Source organism: Oryzias latipes, chromosome 7, assembly GCF_002234675.1.
Source record: "Oryzias latipes chromosome 7, ASM223467v1".
In the NCBI taxonomy this organism is placed as follows: domain Eukaryota; kingdom Metazoa; phylum Chordata; class Actinopteri; order Beloniformes; family Adrianichthyidae; genus Oryzias; species Oryzias latipes.
Genome location: NC_019865.2, coordinates 30,594,545 through 30,622,450, shown reverse-complemented (window position 1 = coordinate 30,622,450; position 27,906 = coordinate 30,594,545). Strand labels below are relative to the sequence as shown.

The 27,906-nt window shown below is 39.3% G+C and overlaps 1 protein-coding gene across 2 annotated transcripts in view; it reads left to right on the top strand.

Moving 5' to 3' along the window:
• Nucleotides 1-27,906, top strand: part of LOC101164215 (neural cell adhesion molecule L1.1) — a 50,764-nt gene that overhangs the window by 4,983 nt on the left and 17,875 nt on the right. The window contains exons 2-19 of one of the 2 annotated variants that reach the window (XM_023957039.1): nucleotides 3,835-4,234; nucleotides 7,475-7,489; nucleotides 9,902-10,004; nucleotides 11,735-11,904; nucleotides 12,555-12,677; nucleotides 12,834-13,004; nucleotides 14,029-14,143; nucleotides 15,501-15,685; nucleotides 17,519-17,650; nucleotides 18,639-18,782; nucleotides 19,712-19,823; nucleotides 20,770-20,930; nucleotides 21,178-21,337; nucleotides 23,862-23,989; nucleotides 24,079-24,180; nucleotides 25,721-25,927; nucleotides 26,165-26,235; nucleotides 26,318-26,549. In XM_023957039.1, the coding sequence (XP_023812807.1) occupies nucleotides 4,096-4,234; nucleotides 7,475-7,489; nucleotides 9,902-10,004; nucleotides 11,735-11,904; nucleotides 12,555-12,677; nucleotides 12,834-13,004; nucleotides 14,029-14,143; nucleotides 15,501-15,685; nucleotides 17,519-17,650; nucleotides 18,639-18,782; nucleotides 19,712-19,823; nucleotides 20,770-20,930; nucleotides 21,178-21,337; nucleotides 23,862-23,989; nucleotides 24,079-24,180; nucleotides 25,721-25,927; nucleotides 26,165-26,235; nucleotides 26,318-26,549 (2,470 nt within the window). In that variant the 5' untranslated portion in view covers nucleotides 3,835-4,095. The remainder of the gene's footprint in view (nucleotides 1-3,834; nucleotides 4,235-7,474; nucleotides 7,490-9,901; nucleotides 10,005-11,734; nucleotides 11,905-12,554; nucleotides 12,678-12,833; nucleotides 13,005-14,028; nucleotides 14,144-15,500; nucleotides 15,686-17,518; nucleotides 17,651-18,638; nucleotides 18,783-19,711; nucleotides 19,824-20,769; nucleotides 20,931-21,177; nucleotides 21,338-23,861; nucleotides 23,990-24,078; nucleotides 24,181-25,720; nucleotides 25,928-26,164; nucleotides 26,236-26,317; nucleotides 26,550-27,906) is intronic. The other variant, XM_023957040.1, reaches the window with a different exon arrangement.

Sequence of the window (27,906 nt, the reverse complement as noted above, 5' to 3'; positions counted from 1 at the left end):
AGAGAAACAGAGATGGAAGGAGGTTCAGCAGGCTAAGGTGATCAAGTTTGTAGAGAGGAGCAGAGATGGCCGCAAAGCAGAAAGCAGCAAAGATCAAAAGGGATGATGTGAGGAAGACATTGAAGGGAATGAAGAATAGAAAGGTTGTTGGTTCTTGGGTTGAGGATGTCTCTAGAGAACAGAGAAGGTCACAAGGATCTGTATTGTGTCTTTGTAGATGTAGAGAAAGTCTATGGCAGGATCCAGAGAGAGGAGCTGTGGTTTCGATGAGGAAGTGTGGAGTGACCGAGTCCTTAGAAGATCTGATGTGGGAACATGTTTTTATGATCTGAAACACACAATCTGGTCATTAACTTAAGTTGTTTTTCATTTGTTCAAGTTTTCACAGGGTTTTACAAGTGCAAATTTGATTAAAATGGACCTGCAATATTCAAAATATCTCCTGCGTCTCCTTATATATTTTAGCAAGGATGTGGTAGGCACCTCAGGGCGGGCGTGGTGCAGTGGTAGGGCGGTCGAGCTCTCATCGGAAAAATGCAGGTTAAATTCCCACCTTGTCCGCCCATGTTTTGAAGTGTCCTTGGACAAGACACTGAACCCCACCTTGCCTCTGGTGGAAGGTTGGCTCCAGTGTGTGAATGTGTGTGGATGGGTGAATGGGTTTGTGACTGTAAAGCGCTTTGGGCCTTAGAGGGAGGTGGAAAGCTCTGTACAAGTATACACCATTTACCATTTACCTTGATGTTAAGGGCCTCTGGGCAAAAGGCCTATGTGCCCTTTTGAAGGATCTGTAATTCGTGCCTCCTAGTCAACTGTTTGGCTTTTTTTTTTAAACAGGCCAATTTAAACCTTAAGATATTGGCAAACACAAAACAATGTCAGTTTTTCTGGGCATTCCACATCTCATACAAAAAGACATAATGTGAAAAGTGAATATTATGATGTTGTGTTACAGTAAGAAACAAAGTTTTTTAATTTTGGCACGGCTTGGCATCCCTCCGCCACAAGGGTTTGCCCTTAAAAAAGCTATTTCAGACAACCCTACCCCTCCAAATGCCCCAACAATTGGAGGGGTAGGGAGAAGCCGTGGGGGTAGGGGAAGAACTATTACCTTGGCAGGAATTGCGGCTGGTAAACCATGACGCATATCTCTTTAACGTGAACAGCTGTGATGCAGAGGTAGAGTGGTAAGACACTGAACCCCACGCGGCTCCTGGTGGTTATAGACTGGCGCCAGTGTTCGGCAATGGAGCTGCCATCAGAGTGTGAATGTGTGGGTGAATGGGACTGTAAAGCCATTTGGGTCTTGGTGGAAGGTAGAAAAGTGCTGGTTAAGATGTTTGAAAAATGAAAATCTTTATTTGAGCTGTGATGTTAAAGCTAGAATAGTTCCATGCTGTGGTGAAGTATGTTGAAGGTTGGCAGGAATTTTTGTCTGTTTTTTAAAGATTGTCTTTTTTATACCTAAAGATTTTCCTAAGGTATTTTCACCTCTAAATCCAAAGCTTTGGGTATTGGAGGGAGGTGCAGTCATTCTGACTGCATGGTAAAAATATATTACTGTTTTGTTTTTCTCTTTGGCATCCTGATGTTTTTGATATTGTCTCCAATGAGGTACTTTCCGGTGACAGATGGATATATCTTGTGGGTTCAAGTCTCGTAGCAAAAATCTACAAGTTGTCAGATTCATAAATGACTGATCATGTGTAAAATAAAATACATAAAGTATATTTTGTCCTTAACTACCATTTAAACTGAAACCTTTAAAAGTCCCTATCCTTCTTCATGTTATTGTTCTACACTGCTATAAGTAGTTGACACTTTCAGTTGATGTTTATGTGTTGACAGATTGGTTTCATCATTTAACAATATTTCTTCCTTCCTGACAACAGACCAAAAGGTTAAAGTATAATATGTAAAATGGATTGCAGTTTGGGTTTTAATCAAGCCAGTCATCATTGTTAAACTGTGTGTGTATATGTATGTGTATTGGAGGGCCAGGAGATAGAGTGATAAAGTTGATGGAGTTATATCATTTACAAATTTAATTTAAGTGCTTTGAAACAAACAACTGAGACAACAATTATTCCATTTGTTCTGGAAAAACATCTATCACTGTGACTCATAATGAGGAAACTTTGTTATCCAGAAGGCTTTGCCTTAACCCTTTAATGATACAGCTGTCACCAGCTACAGCAAATAACACTCTTTGAACAACCATAACTCCTGGACTTATAGGTGCCAGGGGGGTCCAAACGTTTTCCAAAGTGGGCCAGATTTAGGGAGGTGAAAATGTGTGAGGGCCAACTATTTAGCCTGCATCCTGTGAACCTTGCAATCACATTAAATACAAATGAAATCATGAAAGGTTTCTTACAATGGGATACTTTTTTTATTTTTTTCCCACAGAACAGAAATAGAAACTAAATATATTTCATGATTACAGACCGGAAATAAGATGAAGAAAAACTCCATCTGGAAAAAAAACGTTTGTCGACATTAAATCTGGATTCACGTTAAATGGTATATAATTCACTATTCAATCCTCACTGTAAACTTCTAAATTTAAATCAGGAAAATGATACAAATAGTAAACTTATTCAGAAGTACAAACCACTGCCATTCTGATCAGATAAACAAATGAATCTGTTCTGATTGTTTGGCCCTTAAGGCTCTTCGCTCATATTCATGTCATTGTCTACTCGTCTTAAAAAATTTGCAACTGAGCGGTGTCGGATTGCACCAATGACAAAAATTCAAACCCCACTCTTTTCACCCCAGTTTTTCAATATCAAATGAAATGTCCTTAATTCTCTGCACCACAATGTTACTAGCGATGGCCTTCGCTCGTAGCTATGCTGTTTTATTGTTTTACAATCGACATTTTAGAAATGAGCTAGAAAGTGCAACAAAAGGGACCAGTGTTGCTGTACAAGCAGTTGTAAGAAAAAAGCCTGGGGCAGCGTATTCAATTTGATTTCTCCACCTTAAAAAAGTCTAGATAGAATGCTAAAAAATGGTAAATAGGGTATACTATGTTACTATATATATACATACTTACATGCATGCATACATACATACATATATATATATATATATATATATATAATTATATATATATATATAATTATATATATATATATAATTATATATATGTATGTATGTATGCATGCATGTAAGTATGTATATATATAGTAACATAGTATATCCTATTTACCATTTTTTAGCATTCTATCTATATATATATATATACATATATATATATACATATATATATATATGTATATATATATCGAGATCATTTTGAAAACACTGACGCTAACTTACTACCAGGAGCAACATGGCGTTCAGTGTCTCGTTCATAGACTGAAAAATCGATGAACGAAGGTCCATCAAGCTGTGACGTCACCCATAGAGAATGCCTTACCTCCAGCTCTCCCGAAATGAGGCAAAATCCCTTACTTTGCTTCCTGATACGGGCACCGCCATGTTCAAACCAGTTGACAGTGATTGGTCTTCCTATGGCAGCTACTGTCGCCAATGCCAGGAAGCAATGGTACTTTCTATTTGGGAATATGAGAAGGGAGGGGTTGAGCTGTCCGTTGTTTTTACATTCAATGGTCTTGCTCAGGACACTTAAACACATTGTCAGGGACTGAACCTGCAATCCTCCGTCAGAGGTTGACCGCTCTACCTCTGTGCCCCAGCAGATGTCAGGTCCTTTAATGCTTGAGTTCTTGAACTTAAATCTAAAAATGGATTTTATGTTTGTGACTTTCCTCCTGATCTGCTGCCCATCTACCCCTCTTTCTCCTCTGTTTATCTCCTCCACAGCTGACTGCTGAACATGAGACGGTGGGGCGAGCAAGACACTCAGAGTCTCTCACTCTAAACCGCAGAGCAAGTCCCAACCCTCCCAAACCCACCCCCCACTCCTCATCCCAGTCTAAATCACACCGCTGCTCACTTCTTTAGACCACATCGGGGAGTTCCTGGATGGTGTGCTTGATTTAGCACATAAGCTAGAGCGGAGTGTGCTTTAAAGGACTAATGAGTGCGGGGGTGTCTTGTGTGAGTTGGATGGGATACTGAAAGATGTGTGTGCCTCAGCATCGTTGGAGGGGCTATTGGGGGCTGGGCTCCCCACTCCCCCCTCTGATTCTACTCCTTTCTTTGTCCTGCCTCCTCTCCAAGTGTCCGTCTGTTCATGGAGCCATCCACATCCCTAAGCATTGTGAGTACTGCTTCAGACGTGAGTGGAAGCCCTGACCTTTACTGTGCACTTCAACATAAGAGTGATTCTAATGACAGTGGTGACAAAGTCTGTTGACATGACTCCCTCCATGCTTAGGAAATAAGTTAGACTGGGAACCAGGTGTTTTTTCAAATTTATGTCAGTTTTTACCCTGTTTGCATCTGCAGTCCTCTTCATTAGCTCAACATTTATGTAAACAAGATATTGGATTTAAAAAAAATAAACACTCAAATGATAAATACCTTATTCGAATTTGGCTGTGAGGAATTCACACCAAAACCTGTCTTAAATGAATCCTTCCTTCTGATACCTGGACCAGCATCACTGATAATGATGGAATAAAAGAAGTAAAAAAACAAAAAAGCTCATAGAAACAATTATTTAATATTACTGTTCATGTTTGTATTGAATGGAAAAAACGTGACTAAATAAAAACAATACAAATCATAAAAATAAATTCAGAAATAAATACACATTTAAATTTTAAGTAATGGTTTGTATGAGGCATCATACATCATAATGATAAATATAACATTTTATTTATGTGTATTTCTGACCAAACCATTATAAATGTGATTTTTTTTATGTTCTAAGTTAGAAATGCACTAATCAACATGTTAATGTTCCACCATATTCAAAAAGATAATTTTTTGGTTTAATTAGTTGTTTTAGTGATTCATAGCTATTTTGTTTTTCAAGGTTAAATGAGGTTAATCTGGCACTTTTTCTGATTTATTTTACCCTTTACGCTCTACCATATCCTACCAGGATAATATATCAGTAATACTCTGTCTGATGGTATCAACTCTTTACCCAAAACAAGACAGTCTTTCAACCCCAGAGACTTTGGTTTGTCCCCACTAGAGTAATTTTCCTGGTCTCATTGTTAACCGGGCTCCACAACAGTCACCCTTATGGCTCCTCTCTTTGGTTTATACAGCTCATAGCTTTGAATTGCTGCGTTTCCATGACACATATGTCTAAAATAGTATCGACCTGATCCTGGTGCATAAACTCCTGCATATGGGACTGTACTCCTCCAGGAAGAAGTACTTTATTTCTGAGCACCAACAGTCTTGAAGACCCTTTCTTCCCTCTTGACCACAAGGATGTGTTTTCCCCTCATACTCTTCACACATGTGACTTTGCTCAAACCCACGGATTTCATTTGATTAAGTCAGGCCGTTCTGTATGTGTTCTCTAGGGTCTTTGGAGTTTGGATCACTCCGCCCAAACAATTTGAATATAAATGTGGAAATAAGGAAATAATCAAATGGAATGAAAAGAAGTGTTTATTTCATTCTATACCAGGGGTGGGCATTTATTCTGGCTCGTGGGCCGCATAGGGTTCTAAAATTGGATAGAAGGGCCAGACTAGGAGAAAATGCATGGAGTGAGAAAGAAATAACATGAAATCTGGATGAAAACATTTGGATTGAAAATTATATTTTAAAACAGAGCATTTTAGAGTTTTTCGGTTAAAACTTAAAACTCATTTTAGAGCCAATTGCACCAACGGCTTGATGTACCTCGTGTAAAACTTAGAGAAATGCTGCGTTCATGTGGTGTTTGAATGATAGACAGAATGAAAAACAACAAATCTTCCAACATCACATGGATGCTAGAGTGGAGTCCCCAAACCTTTTCTTGTGAGGCCACAATAACTCTTCTCCTTAAACTTCTTTTATCTTTCTTTTATTGTAAATCCCTATAATAAAGTTGTATTCATTCATGATCCTTTTAATAAAATACGTAACACTATTTATGAAACAAAAAATGACCAAATAACTGATTTTCAAAGACAAAAAGTCAGGAAAAAAATATACAGATACATTAAAAAGAAAAACCAATAAATAGTGGATCCTCTCCTGTCATTTTCCAGCTGAGACTTTGAGGCTGCAGCTCCTCACGTCTCACAGTTTGCACTAAAACTGAGCAGCTGTGTCCTGCGCGTCTGTTTCTCATCCAGTAATAAGGAAAAAGCAAATTTCTCTGTCTTCTGCTGCAGCTACGCATATATATGCGTTACCTTTTCACCAGAACAGAGTTCCCTCGTTTATTGCAGGAGTTATGTTCTAAAAATAACTGATCGGTGAAATCCACGGAGTCTGATTACAGACGTTTATGGCAATAAAACTCCTCACTGCCTAAATACACTTTTGTCAGACAGACATGAACATTTTCACCATTTTCTCTTGTTTAAATTTCTCAAACCTTCATAGAAATTAGTTCCAGGATCTTAGAATGAAAACAAAGATCTGATCAATCACAGATTTCTGATCTGAAGAGCTCAGCACTTCTGTACAGGAGACACGGCACCGACTGAGGAGATTAATTGACAGGTCTTCAGCCAATCAGGACACAGAACAGGATGAACTGTTTAAAAAAGTCAGCATGATCGCTCCAAAAGAATGAGCTAAACCGGAAAAAGATGAACTGTGACGTAGAAGGGGAAAATTTTCTTCTTTTCTGTTTGACAGAGATTTTAGAGGCTTTCAGGTTGGAGCACAGACTGCAGAAGGGGGAAGAAAATGCCACGATCTATGCATTTCTTGATCGTGTGGCCAGATAAAAAGATAAAACATGGGTCTCTGATATTGTTCAGTGGGCCCGGCCAAACATGGAGGTTGGCCGATTACAGCCCTCGGGCCGTAGTTTGCCCCCCCCGGTCTATACTGTCAACAAAACAACTGTTTGATCCTTTTTTTGACCTAGGGTTAAAAATGGAGTACAGCTCCTAGGATTATCAACAAACCCACTACAGAGGTTAACCTATTTCTAAGTCCTGCAGTAGCCTTACTCTACTCCACTGCACTCTGCTTCAGGCTTTGTTTACTGCTCCACAAAAAATACTTGTCTGATAGAATGAATCATCGTCTATCCTTTAATTTTCTTACTGCTGTTTGTTATTTAAATGTTTTCCAATCAGTTACAAGCAATGCCTTTAGGAAAGCATGCTGGGTCAACAGTCTGATCCTGCTGTTTACTGAAGGCATTCCACCTTTGTGACTTGTATGCTTTGGAAACGGGGTTATCTTCTCAAAACTCAAACGGGTGTTGCACAGTATATTTGGATGCATTCAGAGAGGAGAGTGCGCATACGCCTACAAATCTTGTAAAATGATCTTATTCATGTTTAAAGTTTCAAATGTGTGATGCTTCAGAAACTTACCTGTGTCCTGTCTTTTTTCTTATTACTGCTCACTTGTGGACAAACAGATAAACTACAGAACAGTAAGTGTCTTTTCTTGATGCATAACGTATATGTAACTGCTAGCCTCTGTCATCCTTTATTCTGTTTTATTCCTCTGGTTTCCTTATATCAAATCCAATCAAACTTTATTTATCTGGAAGTTTTCCTATGAAATCATAACACAAAGTGCTTTACATTAGAACAAAACAAAATAAATAATATAAAAACAAACACGAAAATAACAAAAGATAGAGCCCCACTACCCATACCTACCCCCCCCCCCCCCCCCCGACCCCTATCACACCTCCCACCCCCTAACTGATGGGGAAAGACAATGAGATATAGGAAGTAGGCTGATGTAGACACACGTTTATCTATTGTTCACTGCAGAATATAATTTTATTATTAGGCATAACATGTGTTATGTTGTAATAGTGTACATAATTTATTACTTACTTACTTTTTTACTTTTTTCTATTTTTGCACATTTTTTGTATTTGAATACTTGCATTTGGGAACACCCCTCACTTTTGCACATTGCTGTCACTTTTCTTTTCTCTGCTCTTTGGAACTGCTGTGACAATTGAATTTCCCCAATGTGGGATCAATAAAGAATATCTATCTATCTATCTATCTAGAATAGCAACCATTTCTAAAGCTGCCAGTATTTTAACAAGATAAAAAAAACAGAAACATGCCAGGAAAAAACAAGCAACAAATCTCTAGTAATTACACAGATTAACTTCAGTGCTGCACCATTTCAGAAAACTGTGATACATAAAGAATTTTAAAATAATTACGTGAAGTTTTTAATAGTTTTGAACAAAAGCATAGAGGAGTCTGCAACCTTGCATAACTTTGGTACCAAATAATGTTATTGTTTATTTATTAACAATATTTATGACTTTTTGTGTTGGCCTCCGTCGGTCAGTGTTCACCATGGATGACGTATCCTAGCTCTCGTCTCGGTTCACGGATTGTCAGAAACAGCGTCGTTGGTGGCTGGGACAGCCATCCGGAACAGGCGTTCTTTGTCGCAGAAGTCGCAGCTGTAGGTGGTTCCCTGACTGTCGTTGTTTCATAACTTCCTGCAGGAACCTTCCCGCCTTTTAACATCATAGAATATAAAAAAAGAATATCAGGGGAAATTGTTAATTTAGAAATGTTTTTAAAAACCGTAAAGTAGAAATACAAATGTTTTAAGGCTGCAAAATTCCTCAAAACATCCTTCATCCACTTTTCTCACATATGTGAACATTTTCACACTTTTCTCTCTCGTTTAAACTCTCAAAGTTCAAAGAAAAATATGTTCAGTAACTTACCTGAGCTTATCTAACTGAGCTAGTGCCACCATGTGGTCAGTTATAATATCATTTGCACTTATTCTTTCATTCCATGATCTTTGAGTGGATTAATGTAGTTTTTTTTCTACATGCAATTCTTTAAGTGCTGTAAACAAAAAATGAAAATAGTCATCTGGTTTGACCCCCCCCCCCCCCAAAAAAAAAGGTTCGAATAGCAATTAGTTTTGCAATAGTATAACTTTTCAACAAAATTTGGAAGACAGGTATACCAGACATGGCTCAAAGTAAGCTTGAACAGTGACGATCAGACATGTTGCCCTACATTTGGATCTTTTAGTTTTAGCTTATCGCTGTACCAGTCTGTTGTGGTGCAGAGAGAGCTAAACCTGAAAGCGAAGCTCTCAATTTTCCAATACTCACCTATGGTCATGAGTTCTGGGTCATGACCGAAAGACCAAGGTACAGGCTACAAGCGGCTGAAATGAGCTTCTTCCGTAGAAAAAGCTCATTTCCCAAATTTTCCCTTAGAGACAGGGGGAGAAGCTCGGTTACCCAGAGCTAGACGTAGAACCGATTCTCCTCCACATCGAGTCAGTAAAGGTGGCTCGGGCATCTGGTCCGCGTGCCTCCTGGATGCCTCTCTGGGGAGGTGTTCCAGGCATGTCCCACTGGGTGGAGACCCAGGAAAGATCTGGACACAAAGGAGAGACTTTGTCTGTCGGCTGGCCAGGGAACATCTCTGTGTCCCCCCAGAGGAGCTGAAGGAAGTGGCCGAGGAGAGGGAAGTCTAGGCATCTCTGCTTAGGCTGCTGCCCCTGCCATCCGGTCCCAAATGAGCGGAAGAAGAGGGATGGATGGATGGATGGATGGATGGATGGATGGATGGATGGATGGATGGATGGATGGATGGATGGATGGATGGATGGATGGATGGATGGATGGATGGATGGATGGATGGGTGGAAAGTTTTAGATTGATATCTCTGAGTTCACACCAATTAGGATGGCACAACTCCATCCACACTAAGTCTATTGGAAATTCTTTAACATATATCACATTATACTAGTTTACTCCTTAGTACTGACATTTAATCTCAAAATACTCACAGATTATAAATAATGCCATTTTCTCTGTTCATATGTTTTTCAGTATTACAGCCTCCACAAATCACAAAGTTTCCAAAATCTATCACTGCCTTTTCTCGAGAGGACATCGACCTGCCCTGCAGTGCATCTGGTAACCCCACACCCTTGTAAGTACTGGAAGGTAGAGTTCAAAGTCACGTCTGGTATAATGCTTCTCAAGTGTTCTGAGATACATATGTGATATCTGCATATAATCAAACGAAAAGGAGAGAATGCTTTGTTTTAGTTTCAGGTTTTAAAGCATGAAAGCTGCCACGTCCAAAGTCTGGCCACTAAGCTTCTGTATGTTTGAACCACTATTCCAGGGCTGGCCAACCCTGGTTCTAAAGAGCTTTAACCAGCCTGTTCTCCCGCTTTCCCTGGTCGTCTTTATGCTGACTGCCTAAATCAGGTGTGTTCAGTCAGTCAAGAGGTGGAACCCATGTCAGCTAATCAGCAGCAAGCTGGTCAGGGAGGACTGGAAGACAGGCAGGGTGGTGGCTCCTGAGGACCAGGGTTGGCCAGCCCTGCAGCAGTAAAATCCAGACTACATACATCCAGTAGGTTGACGCCATCCAAGAGTCGGCCTCTGCAGTGTGTCGGCATCTCGCCTCCGAAAACAAATAACATCCAAGCTTTTGCAAAGACAGATGTGAATAGTGTGCATAGAAAATAAAAGCGTTTAGCCGATCACTTAATACCCTAAAGAGCTCAAAAAGTTAATTTTTGATAATAAAGGCCCTAAAATGACATTTGGTGAACCTGTGCAGATGCTTTAAGTTTAGTAGATGATTAACTGGTGAAACTCAGTTTAAAACAATGATGCCCGGCAAAACTTGGGCAGATTTTTCCACAGTTTTCTATTTTTTTTAATTGTGTTGTTGTGGGGTTTTAATAATAATAATTGATACTTTATTTATCCCACAATGGGGAAATTCTTCTCCACATTTGACCCATCCCCTGGGGGAGCGGTGAGCTGCAGCTGAACTGCTTGAGAGGCAGTTGCGTTAAGGGACTTGCCTAAGGGCCCTCACTGGGTGATGTTAATTGCTCGCCATTGTTATGGTAATTGCCCCATTACCAATATTTATTCCCCTCCAGGAATCGAACCCTGGTTCCCTTACCAACCCAGCTACCCACCGCCATGAGCTGGAACCCAAACAAAGAAAAAAAAATGGAAATCAATTAAACAGTGGGTCCTGGGTCGATATTCTGTGAGAGTTTAATTATTTAATGCATTGGATTTATCTGAGCTTTTCCAGATGCTCAAAGGGTTTACAATGTGTCCATTATTCACTCCTCATTCATACTTGGTGATGGTAAGCTACTGTTGTAGCCACAGCTGTCCTGGGGCAGACTGACAGACTGACATTTGAATGGAATCATGGAAAATTAATATGACGACAAGTCTCTGAAATAATTGGAAAGCAAAACACCAATTGCAAAATTGGCTAGAGGAAAATTTGATTTCAAAATTTTTAGCTCAGGCGGTAGAGCCGGTCGTCCAATAACCGAAGGGTCGATCCCCTCTCTCCCCAGCCAGCTGTCGCCCCCGAGCGCGGCCAGTCTGCAGCTCACCACTCCCCCCAGGGGATGGGTCAAAGTGCGGAGAAGAATTTCCCCATTGTGGGATAAATAAAGTATCAATTATTATTATTATTAGTTAAGTGTCTATATGATATGTTTTTAAAAAGGTTTATATTATTTCTACAAGAAGTTACTAACCTAGAGTCAATGGATTGTTAATTACATTTAAATGTTTTACATAAAAGTATTTTAAAAGGTAAACTTCTGTTCTTTAATGTTGTTTAATTCTTTTTGTTACCTTCTTACATGTCTTCTGTCCGGCTGCTTGTAGTATCCGATGGATAAAAAATGGCGAAGAATTTGGGACAGAACATTTAGGATCTGGGACGTTGCAAACAAAAGGAGAGGAGGCCGTGGAGAACTATGCAGGAAACTACCGCTGCTACGCATCCAACACTTTGGGGACAGCAATGACCCAAGAAGTAAAGGTCATTGTTGAATGTAAGTCCTTTATGCTCCATCCATGTGCATACATTCAAAACACAGTTCATTTGATCTTCACATGTTTTGGGTATTGGACAGGCTAGATAACAAGGGAACTTCTAAGGATGAAATGATCACAAACATTTATTGAGTACTCGAATGCTAATTGTGCTTAACTGTTTCTATTATTATGTGTTTATGATTAATAGTTTACCTCAAAAATTAAACACTTTTATTTTCCTTCATTTATTTTTTCAGATCATTTATTTTTAACACTGTGGGAAAAAGGAAGGGTGTTGCATTTAGAAATGAAAACATTGGATGTCATATTTTGAACACCATGACACTGGAGCTCGGTTCTGCTCTGCTCCATCTTGCAGTGCTGTCATAAGTGTAAAGAACTGCTCAAAATGCTTTGTTAATTATTGGACCATAGAGATATTTTTACAAAAGCCAAAATATTTATAACAAAAAGTAAAATCTAAAATTGTTATTTATCGATTAAAATCTTTTCTCCTTCAAACCTTAACCTATTTTACACCAGAGCTTCCTCACATCACCCACAGCTTTACAAAAAAAGTCTGTAAAAATGGAGCACACCTGAAAAAAAACATTCAAGCGTTGCTGTTCTGTCATGCAACATTTTTGTTTTGCTGCTTTCGTTTCAGCAAGTCCTGTTATTCCAAAGCAAAAAAAGCAGCGTAGAGAAGCCTATGAAAGAGAGAGCATCGTCCTGACCTGCAACCCTCCACAGAGTTCCAGTCCGCTAAAAATTCATTGGATGGACTTCAGTAAGTCTGGCTCCTGCTTCAGTCTGTGGCTATGGAGAGAAACAATAGTTTCAAATCTAAATCAAGTATTACACACACACAAATGTTTGGAGACTGTTTTCTCTCCACATGTGTCCGGCTCCTTGTGACTTGTGTGTTGTTGCTTTTTTTTTACAGCAATGGTACATATTAATCAGAGTGACAGAGTAATGACTGGGCTGGATGGAAACCTGTACTTTTCTAATCTGCTGAGCAGTGACAGTAGAGATGACTACATCTGCAATGCTCAGTATGCGGCTGCCTTGACAATCCTCACTGTAACAGCTGTCAGTCTCACAGTTCTCCCAAGTAAGTTCCTGCTCACATAAACACACAGTCTCAGAGAAAAATACATAAATAATGACTAAAAGCTGGACCAAATCCCTCATTTAGTGTGTAATATATGAGTTAAGTGACACTTTAAAGGACATTTTTAGTTTTTATGAGATTTCACACAAAAGCCAGTTTAACAAAACAACAACAAAACTTTCAGTCTCTTTTACAAAACAACTTTTTTACAGAGTACTGACTTAAGTTGGTACAAAAACAATTTCTAATGATTCATTATAGCTATGGCAAGATTTATTAGCAACAATTAAAGAAATTGTCATTTATGAATCATCTGATCATCTCTGGTTGTCAATAATCAACTTTCAGTAAATTCTAAAGGACCTATACCATGCAAAATGTTCTCTTTTTTTGAGCTTTTAAGTGTATGAACATGTTCATTCCTCACAAAAAACAACCGCAAATTGATATTTGATCTGTTCACGGATTTCTGAGTATTGCTTAAAAAATACTCAGCCCTTCAAGATCCCCGAAAACGAGTGGGTTTAGCTAGCGGTGATCGGCTAATGCTCTCATTTAATGCACAATATGCACATCCATCTTTGAATCTTTCTTAGACTTCCAGTAGATGATCAGAGCTTAGTTGAAAGTGAAATCTATTATCTTCTTAATTGGTAAGATCCCATAGAAAGAGTGCAGAATTGTTTGACTGTGCACAAAGAAACATCCAAGATAAAAATGTTTCACCAGCAAAAAGGGGAAAATACAGAGAGAGATGACCATTTCTGGTTCCAGATCACCCTTTAAGCATAAACATAGAAATGCTGCATATGCAAAAGCCTAAAAGTCTATAGTCCACATTTTAAAAAGGCAAAATAGTCCTTGCTTCTGGCACTAAAATCTGTACATGAACAGAACAGAAGCTCACTCTGATACCTTTGTTTGGATCAACATCTCATTCTTTAAACTGGATTGAATTGTTGTTTCTCTTGAGACAAAAAAATTATAATAATAATACATTGATTTACTTGTTTACCTTGTCTAGGTAATGATGTCATTTACGGCAAGAAAACGGAACTGTTCCGTCCAACCGGATTGCACTCCTCCATCCTAGCCCTCAAGGGCGACAGCGTCACCCTAGAATGTATTCCAAAAGGCCTGTAAGGATATTTGCACAACTTCTGTCTGCTTTCTCATTTTTTGCACACTGTAATGATGCAGATAAAAGTTTAGCTACCGGTATTTTGATCAATAATTTTCTTGAACAGATTTTAAAGTTTTTAAATCCGTTTTTTTAGCCGTTTTTTTACATCGATTTTTTTTTATTTCGTTTCCTTTTTTCTTTTCTCTAACTTCAAATTATAAATACTTTATCCTGGTTTACAAATGTTTACAGAATAGTACTCTGCTGGCCCAACAGATGACTGCATATAGATTTGCATTTAACTTACAAAGATCTTTAATATCTTTCTGAAAATGGCTGAAAAACATCTAGAAATACAACCTACCTTTGTCTATTTTTGGTGCTACCTGTCCAGCTTGACATCTAAGTATCTGCAGATCCTCAAAACCTTTAAAAGTTTTCCAAGGATAGCAAAAGAAAACGTAATCCTTTTTTGGGAGACACCGCTGGCTAAGTGGGCTCGGATCTCTCAGGCGGGAACTGCGTACCCGGCAGCAGGCGCCATGGCAGGACGGTTGGGTCAGATGGGGCGTCTCTGGCTCGGTTCCAATCAAGGTGGCACGTGGGCCTTAATAAATGGGTCCCCCGCTGGGGACCCGGCACGCAGCAGGGCCGGCAGAGGCTTTCTGATGGCAGGCAGTATGTGCCGCTCCATGACATATCTGGCGCTCAGTGTAGTTAGGACGATGAGGATGTTGGATTTAAAAAAAGCATTTAAAAAAGAAAAAAGAAAAGAATATATATATATTTGTGATGGTCCAAATAAATACACATCCTTTGCGATTGACCGGTTGATCCCGATCGATGTAATGAGCACCCCTACTCTGATCTTTTCCTCTGCATCCTTTTCTTTCACATCAACCACCTTCATGTCCTCCTTGACTACATCCACAAACTTTCTCTTTGTCAGCTCTAACATGTTGTAATACCTATTTACCATCTCCATCTATGTATTCAAAGATGCTCTGTTTGGCTGCAGCTGACCTTCATCCCTCTCCTTTTCAGATCCTTCTCTGTTCTTCTCCAGAAACATCCTCCAGCAAATATTGCATCTGTGGTTCTGTTTCTTTGCATGAAACCATATTTCAGACCTCAGTCCAAATTTCACATATATCATTTCTTAGTGTGACTCATCAGCTTCATTCCTCTTTCTTTTCTACAATTCATCACGTCTCCTTTGTTACTAAAACTGGGTACCAGACAGATCCTGTGCTCTCTGTTCTTCATCCATTCTTGGTCTTGTACCTTTTTGGAATGATTAGTAAAAGTTTATTTAAAAAGTTAGGTTGTGTTTTTCTTTGGATTTACAGCCAATTTCACGTCTTTCTTGGCAGACCCACACCTATAGTTGAGTGGAGGAAGAAGGATGGCACCCTGAAGGACATGAGCGGCAGACTCAAAAATCACAACCGCTGGCTTTATTTTGATAACATAAGCCAGGAGGATGATGGAGAATATGAATGTAGAGCCTCTAACAGTTTGGGTTTCGCCACACACACTTTTACTGTAACAGTGGAAGGTAAGCAGACTCTTGACAAAAAATAATTCTCCCTGGGTTTTGTTTTTGACCACTTCTACTTTTCTCTTGATCAGTGTCTACATAGGTATTATTTCCCTTTACTGCATGAAATACGTTTATAGGAAAACACCTGTCACAAGAACAGGCAGACAGCTGGATCCAAATGCAGCTGGTTCATTAGCTCAGCTAAAAGTCCACAAAGCTAAATCAGGGTCAGGCAGGCAGGAGTCGATACCAGAGGAGGAACAGGCTAGTCGGGATCCAGGCGGGAGTCGAGGCAGGCAGCCGGCAGACAGAGCAGAAACTGGGGCAGGAGACAGAGATCAGCTCCAAATATTACGCTCAGTAATGAAGGCAGAGTGGCACAAACAGTGTGGCCAAGTGTGGCTCAGTGCAGTGCATTAGTATTCTGTGGTTGATTGAATGAATAAGAGTCAGGTGTGCGGCATCTAGAAAGTGTGCACTGGAGGTTGCTGGGAGATGTAGTGTGGTTAGAACTCTGGAGATGGTTTCCGCCGGTGACCAGAGGGGGAGACAAAGTTCTGACTTCTGACAGAGCCCCTCGGTTAAGCAGTGAATATAAAAAACAAAGTTTTGTGTCATTTACAGGGGTGTTCAGAAAGTGAAGATGTTTTTGAAAAGCTTTTTAACTGAATATTAAAGACACATCAGTACACATGTGAGCTCACATGCACAACACACACATAAACACACACACACACACACACGTATATATACACACGCAGTCACACATAGCCATAATCACAGGAGCTATTGATGGTCCCTTTGCAGGAAAACCAGAACGTAGCTTTTTTCATTTTGAACATAACAAAGAGTGATTCTTTTTGACAGATGAGTCACATTTGTAAATCCTGTCCCGCACATTTGACCTAATTTCTTGATCAAACGCACCCATTTCAAATTATAATCAGGCCCACGTAAAGCAGATTATTTCATCACATATTATTAAAGAGTCTATATCATGCAAAATCAATTTTTTGAGCTTTTAAGATTATTAAAACATATATTCCTCATGAAAAGAGACCCCAAAGTGGTATTTAGATCCATTCGCACATTTTTGAGTAATCCCCTAAAAACCTGCTCTCTGAGCACCAGCCCCTCCCAATCCACTAAAATGAGCGGGTTCTCACATTGTGACATCAAAAGTGAGGAACAGCCCCTTCTAGGAAGAGTCTGCGCTGCCAGCCCCACCAACAGACTAACACACACACACACTTTCTCCGTGGAGCTAGCTCTGATCGTCTTTCCTTCCATATGCCCAATATGAACATCGGTCTTTGCAAAGGTTCGGATGTTGTTTGTTTTCGTGGGTGAAACACAGACATGTTGCTGAGGCTGGGTCTAGGATGATGTCATGAAATGGGCGGCGCCCACAAGGAGAGAAAGGCGGAGGGTTCAGAGTTCGAGTTGTCTTATTTCCGAGATGGAAAAGAGCTCAGGAAAATAATTCATATTTTGTCAAAGAAATCATTATTTAGTGTGCCAAAGGCAAAAGGTTATCATAAGTATATATAGTTTACTCTGAAAGGCTGAAGCATGATATGGACCCTTTAATAGAATCTGGCTGTATTGTTTAGTCGCCGTCATTGTGAAGTTAAGTAGCATGTATGCAGCCATCTCTCTTCTATGTCTGCATAGAACAGATATACCATGTAAGTAATATCCACATGTGATATCGACAACAGAACACTTCATTTTTGTTCTTAGTTCATTTTTATATCTTATTTGTCTATCTTTCCTTTTATTGTATACAGTTTCTACATGTAAGTACATGCTAATGCAATTACTTATTTTCCTGTTATTTGTTTTTAGCGGCTCCTTACTGGGTGAAGGAGCCCCAGAACCTTATGTATGCTCCAGGGGAAACAGTACGACTTGACTGCCTGGCTGATGGCATCCCAACCCCCAGCATCACCTGGAGCATGAATGGACAAGCCCTGGCAGGTACGGCAGGCTTCTCATTGGTCTAGAACTAAGTCAATAATTGTTTCCTGGCTTTTTGTTGTATGTAAAAACAAAGACCCATTAAATTTTAAATAAGTATATAGTGGTAAATATCACTACACAATGAAAAACGAACTAAAACATTTGAACAGAGTAACTATAATGCATACCTTGACCCCATAGAAAATGTTTCCTAAATAACATCTTGAAACCTTCTTGGGTCTAAGGCCCACTTCCATGAAAATGGGGTTCTCATGTTTTCAACATCTACTTGTGGCTGATTATGGAGATCAGGCACAAAAAAATTTTGCTTTAAATTCTGTTTCTGAGAATTTTTATACAAATCGTTGTGAATCAGGAGCAGATGAAAAATGGCGTTTGAAAAAAGCTTGTGGCTGTCACATGCAAAATACAATCAGCGGATCACAAGCTCCCTGCAGTCCCTCCAGTCTGATGCTTCCACTGTCAGACAAACAGATCCATGAACGTTTCTATTCTCCTCCTCTAAACTGGAATCTGGATCCAAACTGCACGGCTGGATAACTGCAATATTGGTCACCATTTTGGTTGCAGCAGTAATGTTAGGTTGAGGGTGTGACAGGCTGTAGGCCTGACTTGACCCACAACTCAGAATTGAATTTCTAGTGAGCCAGAGCAGCTCTGCAGAAAATATATTAGCTAAAAACAGCATAATCATAATTAAACAACCATGGGAACAATTTGAAAATAGATCAAACGATGAACAAAGTGGGACTCTAAGACTCCTTACGTTCTCTAAAATACTGAGTCAAAGTTTTAACTAAATTCTGAATACTGTTAAGTGATAACACTAATTGATCAGTCGTACATGCAGTGATGTGCAGTGAAAACATTTCAGTTTAGTCACTGTTGAATTTGGTTGGTGTGGACAATGACAACAACAACCTTTTTCTGGAGTAACTAATGATGAATGTCTTGCAGTAATTCAATTTGTTTTTTCTCCAACTAGAGGTGGACGATGATCCTCGTCGGAGTATAACCAGCAGCTCATTGATACTGAGGGACGTAGAAGTCAGTGACACAGCTGTGTATCAGTGTGAAGCCACCAACAGGCATGGTTCTATCCTCCTGAACACCAACCTGTTTGTTGTAGGTATGTATGGTATGTCAGTACACATTTAGGGTCTGATTTCTACTATATGAAAGCTGAGGCAGGCTTTGTGGCCCTGGGGCAGACCGGCAACCTCTCCTGGATGTCCCCTGCCTTCTGGGCGTGCTCCTGCAGCCCGTGACCCCGAAAGGGAAAAAACGGATTAGAAGACGATTGAATTAACTTTGTGTCCTGCAAAAGAAAGAGATGAAATTGCAAAGACAAAACTAGACAAATAGTGTGTAAAACCCTCAAATTAGACAGGAAAACAGCTGACTCTGTCAAAGCGACCATTAGAGTCACCAGCTAAATGCTACAGGTAACCTCACCAAAAGTACCCTGCCCACCACACAAACATCTGCTCTGCTTCTCATTCACTCACATCTGTCAGGTGAACAGAATGGCAGAGGACAGGAAAGGGAGGAGCACAGCATCAAGTCATGACTCTCCAGCTCTTAACTCATCCAGAGGCTCCAGCACAGCGGTGCAATGCATACATCCAACATATTTCCTAATAATCTTTCCTCCGGGCATTCCAACATTATTTACTGGCACTCCGCCCCTTACATTTTGAGGCCTTTAGTGTCCCCTCCTCACAACTGACAAGCCTTTCATTCTGCATATGGGCACGTTTATGTGCTTTATAGATCTATTTTCATCTACTTCTTCACTTTGCTCATCTTGCAGAAATGCATCTTCATCAAAGGCAAATGCGCTAAGAAGCCCATGTTGCACATATGAGACAGAATTTTTGATGTGTCCATTTAGTGAATCAATAGCATCACATTCTGTGTAGTTTTTACACTTGCAAACACATAGTAGATCCAGCAGTATTCAGTGTTGTGTGGAATCTTTCTATGGAACTCTAGTGTTTTGGTAGACTTTTGATATTTGTAAGGAATGATTGTCTAGTGTCTCTGTATGTCTCTCAGAGCTCCCGCCTCAGATCCTCTCATCTGATGGGGTGATATACAGGGTCATTGAGGGCTCTGACGTCAACCTGCACTGTGAATCTTTTGGCTCTCCTCGACCACATACAACATGGTGAGAAACACATCACGACTGTCTTTGATTTCACTAAGACATTTAGCCTTTTTTGAGTCACTTCAAAATAAGGTTTTTACAATAAAGATTTAATTTAACATTGAGCTCAATATCAGACAATATTGCACCTCCCCTCTGGCTCGTCTCACGCCCCCAGCCTTCCCCCAACTCCATATAAATAAAGTCCATCTGCTGGACTATTCAAACATGTAGTTGTAGAGTTAGCTATAATTGTATTTTATAACTGATTTAATGTTTTGTTTTTCTAGGAAATGATTATAATTGCATAGCTTAAAGGGAGGCTACACCAAAAGATTAATACTTTACCCAGATTTAGCACCAGTTGATAGCTTACAAATGCTATTATATGAAGCACCTCACTTTTATCATTTCAGAGGACTAGCAAACTAAAGTGTCTGGACTTGGGCCCTTATTGAATTAAACAGGGGTGCTGCCATATTGGATAACTAGTGCTGCCATCTATGGGATTAAGCAAAACCCATGCAAGAGAGGCCAAGTCCAGGAGTTTTGCACTTAATGCATTTTAAATGTCAAGCATAGTCAATGCATTACAACGGACTTGGGACGTTTTTGCACATAATCAGATAGCTTTTCCCTCGAAGACCATAGAACATTTAATATCTCCATTTTGAAAAATTGTGGACTTGGGCCCCTTTTGAACTAACCAATTCAATTGGTGACTGACTAAAGCGCTTTTTACCCCCATTGTGAAATTTAATGGCACCAAAGTCAGAAACATAAGAAAACTTGGTTTCTTCTATTTTTAAAAGGTTCTTATGTAAATATATTTTAAGTCTATTTTCAAAATTAGACTATTTTATTACAATAACGTGTAAAGGTTAAAGTCAATTTGACCTTTTAGCACCCTACAGTGTGTGTGTGGGGTGTGAGCGTGCTTGTGGGTGGCTCATGTGTGTGTTTGTAGGACACGGGAGGATATGGTTCCTTTGCTTGTGGATCCAAGGGCTTCACTTTTCACCAACGGGACAATACAGTTGTCCAGTGTGAGCCATGAAGATGGTGGAACCTACACCTGTTCTGTTAAGTTCTCCAACATCTCCATCAGTGCTAACCTAGAGGTTTTCAGTAAGTCTCACTGCTAAGCTGCTAGGTTTTCCCTGCAGCAAACTTTCAATTATTTGTTTGTGATTCTGTTCTTTTAGCTTCATCATCCACATACTAATTATGATCTCACTTTTAATTTTCATGTTTTTAATTTTATACTGTTCCTAGGGTTTAACACTAACAGAATAAGGTTTAAAAAAAGTTTGATGCATGTCATAGTTTAAATAACAATTAGTAGAATGAAAACCTGTTTTTGTTTGTTTGTCAGATCAAACCACAATATCTGAGGGCCCCAAGGACATTCGTGTTCTGGAAGGAACAACGGCTCTCTTGGCCTGTGATTTTTACAAAGATCCTCGACTGCAGGATTTTTACGTTAAGTGGAAGAGAGATGGAGTCGAACTGCAAGGGTCGTTGCCAGATGACAAGTAAACACACACACCACAGTTTTTCACAAAATGAACACAAACTGTTCCCCTGGTTCTCACCACTTGTATAAAAATCAGCTGAGGAAATGTGCAGGACATGTATGTTATTGCACATGTAGCTTAACCATGCAGAGTCATTAATGTCTTGTTTGATTGGTTCGACCGCATGTGTCAAAGTCAAAGCCAACAGGCCGCATCCGGTCCACCAAGTAATTATTTCCGGCCAGCCAGATCATTTAAAATGACTGACATTAATGGCTCGGGGAAATCTCACACTGATAACATATTTAAGAGTGATGTGACGTTTGCAAACTAATCAAATCTTTTTGACGTCTCCTTAACATGAACAAAGGGAATCGACTCACCATCAGATTCTGTACTTTGTTCTTTTTTCCTTCCTCCACTGAGTTTTATACATTCACATAAAAGCTCAAACAAGATCCTCCTTCTAACTTCAGATGCAAACATCACATGAGTTGTGAACACCCGATTGAAGCGAGTACCTCCATGAAAAAAGGAGAGAGCCTTTGAGTCGCGATGTGTGCAGAGGGGGGCATTCTGGAGTTGTAGTCATGAGTTTAAGTTGTTCTCTTTGTTAAAAATGTTCGTTTGGTAAAATGTTTCACCAGAAGTTTTTGCAAGGATCTCCAAACTAGCCTGATTTGTTTTTACTGAGTATAAAAAATGGGTTTGTTGGTGACATTTTGTCTTTTAAGTGTTTTATTTTTAATGAGAAGATCGTATAATAGTACAATCAACTTGTTTATAACCACTCCTGACATGACAACAAATTAAGAGCTCTAATGGGTTTTATCAATCCTCCAAAACGCACACGTCAGAGGAACTGAGTAAAATGATAAAGAAAATGATATTTGACATTACATTTTCAAGAAGTTCTCTGGTAAATGTGTAGCAAAATTCATTTAGAAATCTCTAATTTGACAATTAAAACGGATTCATTTTCACAATGTAACTGCATGAAATGACTCAAAAATAAAATTAAAAATCAACCCTCCAAAATCCTTTTTCATTTTCTACTTCAACATCGGTCATTCTGAGACATAATTTAAGCGATTATGCAAAGAGGGGATTGCATTTTTATATTCACGTTCACCCCAAAACTGTCGCATCAATCTCTCTAGTCAGCATTTCCGGGGGGGATATCACACACTCAAAATATGTATCTCATTCAACTTTTACTCAGACATACACCTCATTTAAACTATGCAACTGCAAATGTGACCTCAGTTGTTTTTTAAAAACACAATTTGAATGTTTTTGCATTAATATTAGTGATAAAGAGTTCCAAGCTGTTATTGCTCTAAGAATAATTGTTTGTTTAGAAAAAAAAATTCTTAGCTTTTGGAATCTAAAAACTTGTTTGTTGCATTTCTGGTGGCATAATTATGAGTCTAGATTTTTTTTAAACTGTTTAAAAATAAAGACCGTATTCTGCAACTTTAATACTTTCTAAGTTGAACTAATTGATGTTAGTGATGCTCTATCCTGAACTTTAAGCCATCTGAGATCAACATGCATCTCATTTATGCTGGTGTTGTATGTACATCTGAATGCCAGATGGATTACTTTATTTTTCATTACCTGGACTTTTTCTAGGGTGAGGCAAAAAAGTATTTATTCAGCCACCAATGGTTTAAGTTCTCTCACTTATAAAGATGAGAGAGGCCTGTCATTTTCATCATAGGAACATACCTCAACTATGAGAGACAAAATGAGGGGAAAAAATCCAGAAAATCACATTGTCTCATTTTTGGAAGAATTTATTTGTAAATGGTGGTGGAAAATAAATATTTGGTCACCTACAAACAAGCAGGATTTCTGTCTGTCACAGACCTGTAACTTCTTCTGTAGAGGATCCTCTGTCCTCCACTGGTTACCTGTATTAATGACACCTGTTTGAACTGGTTATCTATATAAAGAAACCTGTCCACAACCTCAGTCACTCTCCAAACTCCACTATGGAGACCAAAGAGCTGTCTGAGATCGATGTTTCTTGACCATGATACTTTTTTGTTCAAATGAAGTCCCAAGAGCTTAGCTTCTCTTATCTGTTCTACACTAAAAATTATTAAGATAGGTTCAAGTTGAGATGTCTTTTTGGATTTTGGCGTGACCCAAGTACCATACATTTCATCTTAGAGATATTCAGAGTTCATTTGTTTTCATTAGGTTCTACACCCTGTGTTCCATGGCAACGATCATTTTCTCAGTATAACCGGCTGTGCTGTTGGAATCACTAGCTTTTCCCATCAAAGAGAGAAACTATTTTTCTGTCTTTTGATCAGATTTAAAATGTGAGCAGAGAAGTAATTTAATCTTAGGATCAACTTTAAATTTAAGCTTACTAACAATTGTGAATATTTATATATTGATATTGAATTAAAGTTTTAATAATGGTCAGGGTTAAAAGGTGAATGAATGACTAAAGGAAATCATTGCCATAATGATGCGGGAAAACTTGTGAGAATATTTATGTGTTTACTTGTCTTCTTTTTAAACCTAGGTACACTATCTTTACCAACGGCACACTAGAAATGACAAAAGTCCATTTAAACGACAGTGCACATTATTCCTGTGAGGTCAGCACTGTTCTTGACCATGCCACTGCCAAGGGCTCCATCACTGTCATAGGTCTGTTACTCTGTGGACTGTATATGCTTCCAGTGTAATCTTTGCAGCAATTTAGGTTTAACACTAACAGAGATCTTTTGGCCCCTTAGCCCGACCGCTCCCCCCGAGGTCTTTAACTCTCTCTGGGGGTAGGGACAGCAGAGTCATTCTCCAATGGATAGAAGGGCCCGCACACAACAGTCCCATCACAGGTAATGGTTATCAAGACTCAACTTCAACATACAACTAGAAATGCAACTCCTCTGAGACATTGTATCTGTTTTTTTTTTATTCAATCAGAAGTTTCTGATTGAGAGTGTTTCACAAAAAAAAAAAAAAACAATGGTGGAGGATTAGATTAGATCAGATTAGATTAGATTAGATTAGATTAGATTAGATTAGATTAGATTAGATTAGATTAGATTAGATTAGATGACTTTTTTTTATCCCAGGATGGGGAAATTCACTCATCTGTGGCAGCAAAAACAACATTCATAAATAACAGCAAAAAAAGGCCATAAAAATGATGTTCTCATTATAAATTATATATCATATTATAATGATACAAGTTTTTTTTTTTAATATCCAAAAATAAAGGAAGTCCTGCGATTTGAAATCCTTCTCGGGGTAGTTCATTCAACCTCACTGTTTACTGCTGCTTTGGTCCGTGGAGTCATGCTGCAGGGCGGTTACCGGCAAGAGGACGTCTAAGAAGGTTTACTGATAAGTGTTTATGATATTTAGATTTTTGGGAAACAGTGAAAAGCAATGTGTCTAAAAATTGTTTTAATGAGCCTCCATTCATCCGATCACATTTCAATAAGTTGCTGTGTCTTATCGTTGTGGTGTTATGTTGTTGATTTAAGAGAATTCTGTTAAGGAAACTACAAGGTAGCTTCTTGGATGACATCACAGCAGCTGTCGGGTGCATGCAGCGTGACGGGACACAGAAAAGCTTGTAAAATGCGTTTTTAGCACAGCTAAAATAAACGTTCTAACAAATAAACAGTTGGACAATTCTGTCTGTTTGATAACACGATTATCATTGCTTTATATTTGTCCACCGGCTACAGTGGCCGTTTTGGTTCAGTTGTTCTGCTGCGAGAACGGATTGTATTCAGACTGAGGAATCTCAGAGCAAACCGAAGTTCAGTCTGATAGGAAACGAACCAAGACCACCTCCACGGGTTCGAGAGCAGTTTCTGGTTCCGGACCAGGGTCTACTTGGGTGTATTCAGACTGAAAATGTGTTCCGGATTATCAGGGGAAACGAAGTCTGGTTCACTTAAAGTGAATCAAATGTGTCCAATCTGAATACACCTTTAGTCTCTAAGACCTATCATTAAGGAGATACAAACAAAAGTTTTTTTTTGTTGTTGTTATAAATTTCTATTTAAGCAACACCCGTCATGTTTTTATTCTGTAGCTATAGTAGTTTCAGGTATATCAGGTTAAAAGCAATGTCACTTTTTGCAGCACCACCTATGGGCCAATTAATATCAAACTTGTTAACTTTATTCTTTTAAGGAAAATGTATAATTGGTTGTCATACATTTGGTAAGGTTGTGTTGAGCTGTTGAGGAGTTGTAGCATGGTAAAGTGAATGTGGAAGCTACTGAGGACAGATTTAGATGGAGTTGAATGATTCACCCTCAGCTACTCCCTTGAGGGAGTGGCTGAAAAGCAAAGAACAAGTAGTATCTATTTGAGCGGTAGTTCTTTTTTGTAAAACAGTCTTCTTCGTCCTTCCAGAGTTCATTGTGGAAGCAGAAGAGAAACTTCATACCGGAGAAGGGAAGGGGATTTGGAAGACGTGGGAAAGAATTTCTGGAAATCAAACCCAAGTACAGCTGACTCTACGCCCGTTTTGCACATACCGTTTCCGGATCATTGCTGTTAATGAAGCTGGGGAAAGCAGTCCAAGTGAACCCACAGAGGACCATGTTACACCACCAGCTGGTAAAACTGCAATTCTTATTTCTAATCCATGCTTTTGGAGATACACCTCTGATCTCCAGAATAACTCCATGTTTGTACTCTGGCTTTGGATGGTTCTGTTGGGCAAAGCATGTTCCTACTTTGCCCTCTTCGTTTTTAATTCATGTGGGGAAAGATGTATTGGAGGTGTCGTGTGTGTAATAAGAAAGCTCGTCTTTCATGCCTTTCTTCCGCTCCCTGTATTATTATTTTTTACAGCTCCTGACAAAAACCCCACTGATGTTAGCAGCAACTCCAGAGACTCAGGAACTCTTAGCATAACATGGACTGTGAGTTCTGCACTTTTTGTGTAAAATATGAACACTGGCAATGCAAAGCTTAATTGGAATATATTTTTATCTACCATCACAGAAAGTTGAGAAGCGCTTCCACAATGGTGACAATTTCCACTATAGGGTATTTTGGCGAGAAGCTGAGGGGGCAAGAACAGATACAAATTGGAAACATGCAGATGTCACATCTCCACCATTTCTGGTTGGAAACACAAGTACCTACAAGCGGTTTGAGATCAAAGTCCAGGCCATTAACTCGATTGGAAAAGGACCGGAGCCAGAGAAAAGGATTGGATACTCTGCAGAGGAAAGTAAGCAACCATGAAAACTTTCATAAGCTATATTGACTAATTTGGTGTCACTCTTCTGTAAAACTGGATAATGCTACACAACTACCCCTGGCAGATTGGTGTTTAAGTATTTCAAAGGTCATGTTTGTGCCTTTGAAGCAAAATAGGTGATTCAATCAATTCCAAACCCTTTCTTTCCGTTTTAATCTTTGATGTGAAAGATGAAGTCCAAATACCACCTGTCTAAAACACTGAAGGTTCAACCACCAAAACATGCTAAGGGGCAGCTGGACTGCAGTTTTCTGCTGGATGGATCAAATGTGGAGAACAAATTTTAAACATACAAGTGTGAGACAACTAATTATGGAACTAAAAGGCGTCTTGGACTTGTTAAATGCTGAAAGTGGCAGGCTCATATACTAACTCAGGTGATAAAATATCTTCGTTAGAAAATGATTTTGACAAAGTAGAAGTTGATTTAATTTAGAGCTTCTTTCATTTCACCACATGGGTTGTTCTAAATTGAGGCATTTTTCACATCTTTAACATTCTTAGAAAAAGTAAATCTAAATTTGTTGATACTCTAAAAAGAGCAGGGTTACTCAGTGAAATAGGACACTTGGTTAGGCTTTCTGTAACCCTTGTGCTATCCTAGGCACTTTACCATTGGGAGTTGGGTCATCTAGACCCACTAGACAGTGCTCTGAACCTTTTTTCTTCAATGATTTGTGATCTTCTCTGGTGTCCATGGATTACATGAAATCTTTCCACCTTTATTTACCTTTGTCATGGTAGGAAGAACACGTCAATAGCCGCGGTTACATGGACAGAATATCTTGATCGGATCAATGGTCGGGTTAAAATTCACCCGTGTACATGGGATCAGAAAACCTTTTTCCGATTAGAACAAACGTTCACATGGGTCACACTTTCGGTCGGAATAAATCATTTGGGCATGCCCAGTAGGGTCGAAAATACCGGAAGGAAAATGTGTCCCGTTGTAAACAAACCTTTGCTGTCACATATATTTATGCAGCAGCTCGGTAAAAGAGGCGATCTTCCAAACAGGTTATTATTAATGTTATGAATATTGTGAAGTGCCTGTTCGCTCATCATTTTATATTTAATCCGTGTGGTCAGTGCTTTTTTGTGGAAGAACTGAGCTGGAAGAAGGCTTAGGACAGGCTAACACGCGCTAACAACATTAGCCTTTTGATGGACACAAAATCCAGGACCATGCGGGAAACGCTGCAATGTGCATCCTGGCTGCACGTAAATGTCATGTATGCGCTCCAAGGCTTTCTCTCAGCGAAACACCGTCTATGCGTAACGTAAACCAGAGCAGTAGTGACACAGGATCGGAATGAACCGTTTACAT